Source organism: Stegastes partitus, unplaced genomic scaffold (genome assembly GCF_000690725.1).
Source record: "Stegastes partitus isolate 25-593 unplaced genomic scaffold, Stegastes_partitus-1.0.2 Scaffold2630, whole genome shotgun sequence".
Taxonomy (NCBI): Eukaryota; Metazoa; Chordata; class Actinopteri; family Pomacentridae; genus Stegastes; species Stegastes partitus.
In genome coordinates this window covers 935-12529 of record NW_007580361.1, presented here as the reverse complement: position 1 = coordinate 12529, position 11595 = coordinate 935, and the positions used below count along the sequence as shown (strand labels likewise).

Genomic DNA, 11595 nt, shown 5'->3' with positions numbered 1-11595 from the left:
TATGTCTTAATGTTATAGTAAAAGCCCTAATAGGCAAGTCTTGCCACTTGGCTTCCATCTTGCTAATGCCCCCTGGTACTTTTTCCAATGTTAACCAGCTCTTCTCTAATGAAGCGGAGGAAAACCATTGACTGTATAAAAGATGGACGTAGCAACCGGCCCTGAAAAATGAAGCCAACCCGGAAGTGTCAAAAACCTGCGTCCGCCAGCTGCTGGCTCCAAAAAGCCCTGGCTCCCATAGACTTGAATTGGAAAAGAAGTGATCACAGATCACAAAATACTGCATTCCTACAGCTCAGGATTTTTTTCTTATTCGTTTTCATCGTCAAGTCCAGAGATCAGGTGGCCAATCTGAAAATAAATCAATCCTGAATTTTTAAAAAATCATCACTATTTTGCAGAGCAAGGGGCGTGGCTGGCTTGATTGACAGTCGGCAGCGACGATGCAGATGAAGCGAGCAGAAGGTGGTAAATGTGGGCGGGCAGAGAGGGCCCGCCTCTTAATCCGTCTGACCAATCGCTGCTCCTATGGCTCCGCCCCCCTCCGACGATTTTTGCGTCACTGGCTCCAAAAATCCAAGATGTCAGCCAGGAAGTAGCAAAACCCTGGCTTTATTTTCTCAGTGCAGAAACCAACGGGTGACGTCACGGTAGCTACGTCCATCTTTTATACAGTCTATGAGGAAAACCATAACTGCACTGTGAGTTGTCATTTGGAAATAAAAGCTGCATATAAACAATCACCAGTCACAAAAAAAAGGGGGTACACTTCTAACACACATGCATCGATGTAGCAACGTTAGCTGGATGTTGTTTCAATCAGCTGTGGGAAAGCGGATGATTGGCTTCTTAAAGGGAGGGGACGGACAGACATGTCACACAACCACCGTCTTTGTTAGGACGGAATTCTCCTATAAATCGCTATCCAGGCTTTTTTTAAAGGTCCCATATGTTGAATTTTTTTTTATTTTGTGGTTGTTCTGACCCTGGAGGTGTAAAATAAAAGCTGTTAGGACATAAAAAACATTACTTCAGTCATTAGTCAAGCCCTCCCATAACTTTAATCATGATTGATAGCTCCAGGCTGTCAAACCACTTTAAAACAGCCCTTAAACCAGAAGCACATGGTGAAATGAATCGTCTTTGCCATATTTTGAGCCATGTCTTCTCCCCTACTTTCTCTCTCACTACACTATCCAATAAAGCCCAAAAAATGACTTTAAAAAACCCCAAAAAAAGTGAAGACAGTGGAGATGGGAGACTTTCATAGATTTGCTGAAAAGAGGCACAATATGGGCCCTTTAAATGGTGAGTCTGTCCTTTATCATGACTATGTTTAAATACAGGTTTCTTTACCAACCTGGTCCGTCCAGGTCTTTACTGTTTGCCTGGAAGCTGCTCAGAGCTAGAACAGGTTCGTTAAGGCCTGTCAAACAGCACACTGTCATTTTTACATTTCAGTTTTTGTGCAGATGTGTCGTATTCATTCTGGAGTCTCGAGCAAATTAATTATTTTAAGTTTGAGTCAGTTCTGGTGTTTATCCTTTCTTTTTTGAGGCTGTTGGAAAGAAGCAATATCGTGTATTTCTGTGAAACAAAACTGACAACCGTGGGCTTGTTACTGTCAATCAAATCTGATCGGAACAACATGCGGTTTTTAAATGTGCTTTAATTGTGATCGTTGCTTATTTAGTCATGAGTATTTAATGTAATGGGGGACGGGGGGGAAGCTGAGTGAGTTCATTAACTGACTTCAGGATTCTCAGTGCTCAAAACGTTCAGCCGAGTCAAAGAATCAACACACAAGAAAGACAAAGGAGACGCAGCACCCCCTCATTTAACTCGCTAAAATAGCTTTATAATAATCATATTAATAGTAATAATATTAGCAATTAGAAAATGTTTTGACAACGTTGACAGTGTTACATTCTGTGTTGGGGTAAACCACGTCACAGTGTGCCATCTCTCTGGGCTTCAGCGCTATCAGACGTGCTCCTTTTGACACATCTAGATCCATGAAAGGTACGAGATCAATAAATAAATTTGTATGTACAAAATGAGAACCACAACACAACAAACAGAATCATGATTTTACACTGTGCATCGTCCTCCTTACCCCCCGCCGCCTGGCCCACAGTGGGACCGCGGCCTCTCCCCCGTCACCAGTGTGTCCTCATGCATCGCGTGTATCCAGGAGTGGCATCATGAAAGTTCATATCTTATGGCATCTCTATTGCTATATGGTCCAGTCAATTCTTTTTAGAAGAGAACAAATAAAACAAAAAGCATCTCATGTTTGTATGTACAATATGCTGTCTTGGCACTGAATCGAATGTGTATAAAACAAGTGAACTCAAGAATAAAGCTGAGCTTAAAGACAGAAAAGCTTGCTGTATCAAACCCGTGTGATTAAAAATCATGGTGTTTGGTGAGAAATACGAGGGATGAAAGAGGAGGAGGAGGAGGAGGAGGAGAGGTGGAGAGAGTACAGAAGTAGGAACTATTTCATTTTTGCTACATTATAGAGTAGAATACCAAGAGTGGAGTGTCTGTATCAGTCTGATGTCCGTGTTGATTTCCTCCTCTGGCAGCACGGAGAGTTCAGAGTGGAATAAAAGCACATGGAGAAAGAAGAAGGTCGAAAGTTTGGATCTTCCGTTCACTGCATCTGTTCAATGCTTCCTCTTTTGGTGATCTCTCACTCCTCTCTGGAGTGTCCATCATCGATCCCAGAGAAAAAATGTCTTCCCAGAGTTATTGTCAGTTTGCTTTTTCCTCTCCTCCGTCTCCTCAGTAGCAGCGATTTATTTCCATTATAGATGAAACTGTTATTTCTGTTATTGTACACAAGACTCGCCCTTGAATACGGAACAATGTTTACCCATAAGCTATAGTCGACAACACCATTTATAATAATGAAAGTGATGGCAATAATCAATCCTTTCAATGACGATAATCATACTAAGAATAATCATATTGTAATAACAATATATGTAATATTGAGAAGAGCAATGTCCATTGGTAACAGGTATTTACATTTTGTAAACGTGACTGTGGCAGGGTGTCCTTCTTCTTTTTTTCGATGTTTGTTTTTTTTTGTTAAATTAATTACACAGTAATTGCTCAGTTGTCTCTGATCCACATGGTTAGCTGTGTGTGTACTGTAAAGCAACATTACAGTGTTAATACACACGCATACACGTACAAACAGAAGCACACCTCAGTGCTAAAGGCACATTGGAGTTTCAGTTAAACATCTGCTTCAGCGTGAGCTGCTCTGGAGGCGGAAGGGAATGAAACCTCAGCGGAGAATCATCACATACGTTTCAAGAAAGTTTAGCCAAAGTAGAACATGAAGTATTAAAAGATATGATCCGTATGATTTTCAGTAGATCACACTGATGCCTGATGAGGTCAAAGGTTTTTTAGCTATTTTAAGTACCTCTCTGCCACTGTACTTTCATCTCATTGATATCAGCTCTTTTAGACATGTTTTCATCGTTAATGCAAATATTTAATGAACTTCCAGAAAATCAGCGAGAATAAAAATGCAAATTAATGTTGCATAATCATCCACAGTGGGTAGCAGTAATTGTCTAGCGAGGTGCTATTAAAACACTGCAAGAGGGGGCAGTGGGGTGGTGTAATTAAATGAGCCAAGTCAGCTTTCAAATTGTGGAAAACAGTGAAAGAAAGGGCATCTATATTTCTTTGATGTATTAATTTGAGTAACGTCTCTTCATCGCTCCACGTAGATCTACTCTCACTCTGTAACCGGTTACTGCCAGAAAAACAACTGCAAGCAAAGTCACCGTTTTGGACAGTGAATAAGTTTTAAATATTGCTGGGAATAATGAAACAAGAGCAGCAAAGCCTCAGAACTCTCTTTACTTAGCTTGAAAAACTGAGCTTCTCCTACTGAGGTTTAACTCCATACTTAACTTTATCCCCCCAGAGCAGCTCTGCCTCACAGAAATGTCAAATTAAAACTCAAATCTGCTGCTACTTCATCCCTTCCAGCTCCAGTTTGTTGCAGACGCACAATATACAGCACACACACACGCGCGCGCACAAATCGGCTACAATTGAGCTGCTGCCTTGAGCCACCGCTTCCTCCTGCGCTGCTCTCCAATCTCGGAAAAAATGGCTAAAAAGAGAATTTGGGCTTAAAACGACTTTTTTTTTTCTCCCCCCCCCCCTTTCGTTCGGGATTCCTGCAGGACTGGACCCCGTGGTTTCAGGGTCTGGTGATTGTGTGGCGTTGAAGAGAATCCCCTGAGGACAGAGGCGTGGGTCAGGGGTTGGAGACACTGCTGCTAGAAACTGAGGTACTCAGAGTTGACTTGTCCGTCTGGCTGTCCGTGTGGGGTTTTTGCACTTATACAAAGAGGTGAAAGGGTTCAACGTAGTAGTCTGTTGCGTTGGTTGAGTGCTCAGATCATGTTAGTACATCTACACACCCGAGTGCTGGGGACCCCTGTGTTTATACTGTGCAGATATAGGACAAAGGATTGGTACAATACTGAACAAAGAAAATTAAAAAAAAACAAAACAAAAACATGGAAATCACAACCACCAGAAGTGTGTTTGCAATGGACCTGTTTCAAGGCAAGGTGGCTGGCTAACACCTCAACTTGTGATAAAAAGTATAGAGGAGAAAGTCAGCGAGAACTGAAGAAGTAGTAGTTGCTACTGTGGATAAATATCCAACAAAGCTTCTTTGATTCCTGGTGTCCCTCAAGGCCAACTCGTAATGGAAAGACCTTGCCATCCCTCCGCATGTAGGTTTGAGGATCGTGAGGGTGGAGTCAAGAGTCCTTCACAGTGGAGTAACAGTATTAAAGCAGGTCTTTGTGCTTTGTTTGATGAGGACTGTGTCAAACACCACTGAAGATGGTGCAAGTTTGGAGGAGAAAGGATGACGGGATAAAAGGCTGCTCTGCAACCCACACTGCTGCAAATGAATTAAACATGATGCCTGCCCCCCCGCCCTTTTTTTTTTTTACATCTCCAGGGCAGCTTGTTTTACATGGAGGTTATTAAATTGATCTGTTGAGATTCAAATCAAATTGATTGCTGTTTTCCGAGGATGCCAGTATCATTGTCCCTCCAAGGATGTAATCTTTGTACAAAGACGTGACTCAGTGTAATAACTGCAGTGTAAAATCCTATTAATTTTTTTTTTTTTTTCCGACCACAAAAAAAGGTTTATAGGCTACAAAATTTGCTTTCCTTTTATCGGTCAAAAACGAGATTCTGCTAAATTTTTCAAAGGAGGTTGTCATAAAACATGCAGTATTAACATCAACAAAATTCGCCAGTCTTATGTGTGTATTGCAAGTGAAGGTGAGGGAGATAAAGGATGGCATGTGAGTACAATAAAAACATTTTCTTTAACAATATTCTCTGCAGATTTCATACTTTTCTATTTACATATCTTATATATCTTTATATGTATATATATATGTATACACATACATATATGTATGTGTATACATGTAGTATACATATACGTATACATATATATATACAGTGTAAACTGTGTTCAAAGGAAACCTCCACATATAGCTGGTTAGGCACATGTAGTTGGTTCTAAAGAGGAAATACAGGGAGGGGATACAGCAGTATATGTTGTTAGAACCACAGACAGATATATAGTAGGCCTAAGGAGGATCATACTTGGCAATTAACACTTGCCAGTTATACCCTGTGAACCTGACTCACAAACTGAAGATAATAACAATTGTTTCAAATTCTTTTTCACGTGTACTGAGTCTGGATATGCCACACAGCTGTAGAATCACACAATGCTATAATCTATCATAATAATACTGTAGTATTTCACATTTGATATATGCTTTCTTTGTACATATACTGTACTCAATAATCTCTACTAATCTAGAAATGTAGATTATATTATAAAATATACATCTCCCATTAAAATATCCCATTTTGCCAACACATTCCATCCAAGTGTTACAAAAGAAAGAAAGAAAGGGGGAAAAAAAAACAGGTCATGCTAAAAGATTCTTATATTTTCTCTAAAATGGCAGATTTGGACTTTTTAGTATTCACTGGGCTCGTGTCCCTTATGACACACAGCCCTTCATCTCCTTAATTCCAGCGCATTCACACACAAACATTAACACAGCATCCATACTAAATACTAGAAATAGCTGTTCTGCCATAAATTTGTAAATGAGATCCCTTCAAAAAACTTTGAAAATCATGCTACACTTTGTCAAGTGGAAACACCAGATAGTTTGATTTCAGGGTGAAATAAAGGGAAAGGGAAACACAGTGCAACAAATGTACACTATTCCATTCATATCAAGCGTTACCTAACCTCAGCCTCGTCAAGCTGCTTCTTTTCTATTATTTCACAACTGAAGTGTTCCTCTCTTTGATAACTCTTTGGAAAGGGTTTTGGAGGGAGCTGCTGTTCACCGATTGACTCATTTTGTTTGCTTTTGATCAAAGAAATCTTTCCTTCTGTCATCGGCGCTGTGGGAAATTGCGAGGACTGCACTTGAAATTAGGCAGCGCTCCCTCGTTTACTTTATTATCCGCCGCCCTCTTAATTAGGCATAAAAAACATCATGGGAAAGTCCACTCAAATAATATTCAAGGGAAGAGAAAACGCACTGCAAGTTGAGGGGAAAGAACTGAAATAAAGTAATAAAGAAACTGATCTTCTTTCATGGCTGTTTCATCAGGGTGTAATTCCTGACTGAGGTGGAGAGAACTCTCTACAGACCACTGTTGTTAGTTTCCTCATTTGACCACTTGGTGGCGCTATAGTCTCACAGTGAAAAGGCGGCTTCCTCAGTAAAGTCCTGAAAAGCCCCCAAAAATATATTCCCCTAAAAACTCCCAGAAACCCCACCCCTGAACACTTGAAACTTCAGAAAGACTACATAAGAAGCAAACGGCTCGTTTTTTTTTTTTCTGTTTTTCTTTTTTTTCTCATCTGTGATGCTCTCTAGCTGTCAAGGCTGTGATGCTACACTGCAAAAGCTCCTTTTGGCAAACATGAGTGTGCACTCTATGTACAAATAGCACTTGCACATTCAAACAGCCTCACTGCTGAATGCTGAGGGTCGTCTGCGGACACACGGAGCGTGAGGAATGAAAGAGATAAAAATAGTTTCGTATTTCTCCGACCAAGACCCCCGTGTGGACAGCTGGCACCTGGGTGAAAGGTGCCAGCTGTAGTTGGCTGACTATGCTTGGGGGTATGTTCTTTGGGGTGTGCCAACTATCTGACTTTAAGGGCATTTGAACTGATGCTGAAAAATTCATCCATGTTTATTCATCCATACAGGTAGCATCGGTGAAGGGGATGGATACGTCGTGATTCAGAAACCCCACAAGTATAACGTGTAGCTGATTTTGCTGCAAACCCCATCAGGGATCCACACTGGGAGATTCTGTCAGAGGTCTTGTGCCTGTTAAGCCCTTTATTTTCAGTGATGGAGATGTGCTAGGTGAACACGCACAGGCATGCTACTACTGCGTGAACCTCTGCTGACTACTGTTATAAAAGTGGACTGGTTCTTGTTTGTTGTCAGCCAAAAATGATAATAAAAAAAGAACTCCAGAGACCTAAAAACGTCAGTAACTGCTAGCTACCGTTTCAGGTCGAGGCCTCTGTGTCAGTAAAATGTCCAAATTTCAAGACACTAACATGGCTGTCATTGCTTGTTTAATGAGTATGATAACTGAATTTGATGGAATGGCTGAGGGGGAGTAGCGCATAAACAGCAATGACTCGCAGAAGATCCAAAACTGGGCTCAGAGAAGGACTGACATTGGTGCACAGGCCAGCTTCGCGAGGGTAAGGGTGATTGAGGAGGTGGGAGGGAGACACCTCAGCCTGGTGTTCAGAGTCGAGTCTGGGCTTCAGGGATGTAGATCTCGATGCTGTCAGCGCTCTCCGTGGCAGAGTTCTGCCTGAAGGAGGCAGTACGCTTGGTCTGCAGCAGCCTCCTCCTCGCTTCTGTCCTCTGACGGTCCCCGAGGTCCAGGGACTTCTCCCTGATGGGTAGGGTGTGCCCTCCCACGCGAGGCACCACCAGGCCCCCTGGCCCACCTCCTCCACCTCCGGCACCCCCATCGCTAACGCTATCGGCCCGGAGGCTGCCACTCACCCCGCCCGCTGGCTTCTTTGGTAAGGGAGGAGGAAGCTTCTTGTCCTCCTGGGTCGGCGGTGGTGAGACGTAGATACAAAATGAAACCGGACAGTGGATTTTATCGTGTTGGGTGGTGGGAAAAAAAGTTGTTTTGTATGGTTGCGTAAAAGGAATCCCATGCAGATAAAATGGGAGATACAAAGAGAATGAGAAACCAAAGGGCAAAACCACCAACAGAAGGGGTACAATTCAAGTGTGGGCCAATAGTATTTCAAGCATGCATTGGCATTGGGTGATGAAAGGGAAATGAAATGGGAAAGGAAAAGTAAACAAAAGGTAATGTACAAAGAAAAAGAAGAAAAGAGAAACAATTGTTAGTTGGTTATTGAGAATAATGTAGTTGATCAGTGAGTAGCCTAACCTTTAGAGAAATCAACGTAACAGACAATCGTGTCCCTGAACATTTCTAGCACTAGACTCCACAGTCTTCAGGGCAGCTCAGTTCCTCTCGCTGTTCTGTATTTTCACAGCCTGCAGAGGCTTGTAGGGCACAACCATCTGCGCTACACGCCTGCACACTGCCATCTTAGCTCTGGGACAGTGGTGAAGGGAAACCGGGGTTGCTTGGACCCCCGGGTCTCTCACCTTCTTTTCAGGTGGGAGCCTCCAACCAGAGTCCTTGAGCCTCTGAAGGTCCTGAAACTTGACCCTGACGTCCTCTATGTTGAGCTGGAGCAGGTCCCAGAAGGCTGCCAGGTCCTGAGACGTAGGCTGGGGGTAGGCTGATGGGTCCTGGGTGGGCAGGAAGACATTACATAAACATGTGATGGGTGATGAAGGATTTGTAAAAGAGACATACATTACAATAGGACCAGCATCTCCCACTGGAGTGTGTGCAGTCAAACAAAATGTGCCTTTAACGACAGCAGATCTCTGCAAAACCATGCACCATATGTAATGTGTGTTGTCATGATCTTTCATGTAGTCAGACATACTCACCACACTTTGTTGGCAGAGGCGGAAGAACTGCTGGACTTTCTGAGACATGAGCATCTGGGCGCTGCCAACTGCATTTCGAATCAGCTCAAGAACTGGAGAGGGAAACCGCACATAAGCAGTTTGAGAAATCCAAGAATTATTCATTGTTAATCTTTATCTCTGCACCTCCTCTCAAAACTCACCGTCCTCTGGAAGTTCGTTCTCCTCTGCCTCCCTCTCCATGTTCTGGCACCAGCCCTCCATCCTCTCCACTTCTGTCTGCAGGAGGCGTAAGAAGAACTCTCCATCTCTCATGCAGGGTGAAGCTCGGCCAGAGTCGGGAAGGCTCCTGGGGCCCTCTAAGGACGGCGTCCCCGCCCAAGCTCGCTCAGAGGTAATGGGCAGAGGGGAGTGGGAACGTGGAGGCAAGAGTGGGTGCTGGTGGGGCCGCGGGTCTGCTTGGCAGGCCTCAGTGGTGTAGCCGCTCTGGATAAAGTCCTGGGATAACATAAGAGAAAACTGTTTGGACACATGGTGTTTGGCCCGTCTAGAGTGAGTGCTCATCTTGCAAAGACATTTTCACTGCAAACCTTCTGTTCACTAAAACAACCACTCTCTATCACAGTGAATGCACTAAGTTGTCTTATTCTCTGTACTGAAATGAGGTGGACCTTCCCACCACTGCTTGTCTTTCAAACTGAAAACAGTTGTTATGGGGGGTAATATTAAAGCAAAATAGGGACAAGTCATATAGAATACTGTGTAGTGTAATAGTGGTGGCATCAAGAGATGAATTCCACTGCTGAACTATAAAACAAGAACTACATCTTCACCATCTAAGGTGGAGGCACATGTTCAACTTTAACAGTATCCTATGGAGCTTTTCACCATAGGTAGTGCTATAGAGCAGGGTTATTAAGCAGGTCTTTGACTTGTTTCAATTTCCTTTTTAATGAGGACAAGCCTGAGCACATCACCAAACCTGCAGAAGGTTTCATGACATACCACTGCTTTACGGTGGGCGACTGTAACGTAGCATGAACTGTGCTGGTGAAGGCAGGAAAGCAGAGGACTGTAAGCTAACAAACATACGAGATACCTGATGGTCCACCAGCACCAGCAAGTTGAGGAATGATAGCCAAGCTAGCGCTACCACCACTGAGCTATCATATCTATCATACAGTTGAAACCAGAAGTTTAAATACACTGTCTAGCAATATTTTCTGATGTTAAATCTGACTAAACTTTTTCTGTTTTAGGTCAGTTAGGGTTACTAAAATTATTTCTATTTGCTAAATGCCAGAATAATGAGAGAGAATTTTATTTGTAGAGATTTTATTATTACTTTCTTCAAAGTCAGAAGTTTACATACTGCTTCTCACAATAGTTTGATGAATTCTGGCCCATTCCTCCTGACAGAACTGATGGAACTGAGTCAGGTTTGTTGTCTGCCTTGCTCTACACACCTTCATAGCTCTGCCCACAAATTTTCTACAGTATTGAGATCAGGACATTGTGATGGCCACTCCAAAACATTGATTTCGTTGTCCTTAAGCCACTTTGTAACTATTTTAGCGGTATGCTTAGAATCATTGTCCATTTGGAAGACCCATTCACGCCAAAGCTTTAACTTCCTGGCTGATGTCTTGAGATGTTGCTTCAATATTTCCACATAATGTTCTTTCCTCATCGTGCCATCTATTTTGTGAAGTGCACCAGTCCCTCCTGCAGCAAAACACCCCCACAACATGATGCTGCCACCCCCGTACTTGTGACAGCTGGGATAGTGTTCTCAGGCTTGCAAGCGTCCCCCTTTGTCCTCCAAATGTAAAGATGGTCATTATGGCCAAACAGTTCTATTTTAGTTTCATCAGACCACAGGACATGTCTCCAGAAATGAAGGTCTTTGTCACTGATGTGCATTTGCAAACTATAATCTGTCTTTTTTATGTTCTTTTTGGAGTAATGTCTTCTTCCTCTCTGTATATTCTTTCAGCCCATGTCGGTACAGGACTTGTTTAACTGTGCATAATGACACTTTCTTAACAGCTTCAGCAGCATCTTCAAAAAGTCTTTTGCTTTTGTTCTGGGGTTGACACGCATATTTTGCACCAAAACATGTTCAACTCTGGGACACAGAACCTGTCTCCTTCCTGAGCGGTATGATGACTGGACATTCTCATGGTGTTTATACTTGTGTATAATTGTTTGATCAGATAAACGTGGAACCTTCAGGCATCTGGAAATTGCACCAAAGGATGAACCAGATTTGTGGAGGTCCACGATTCTCTTCCTGATATCTTGGCTGATTTCTTAGATTCCCCATGTTTTTGAGGTGTGACTTAAAATACATCCACCTGTGTGTCTCCAATTAACTCAAATGTTGTCAATTAACCTATGAAAAGCTTCCAAAGCCATGACATCATCATCTGGGCTTTCCCAAACAGTTTGTAGGCATAGTAATCTTAGTGTATGTAAACTTCTG

At 42.7% G+C, this 11595-nt stretch overlaps 1 protein-coding gene across 1 annotated transcript; it reads right to left on the bottom strand.

Moving 5' to 3' along the window:
- Window positions 1-7331: 7331 nt before the first annotated feature.
- On the bottom strand, window positions 7332-9608 carry LOC103375499 (disks large-associated protein 3-like; the record flags this gene model as incomplete). The annotated part of the gene is made up of 5 exons (XM_008305799.1): window positions 7332-8056; window positions 8147-8198; window positions 8778-8924; window positions 9132-9223; window positions 9314-9608. Coding segments are annotated over 5 exons (759 nt in total), but the record flags the coding sequence as incomplete, so codon positions are not given.
- Window positions 9609-11595: the final 1987 nt, after the last annotated feature.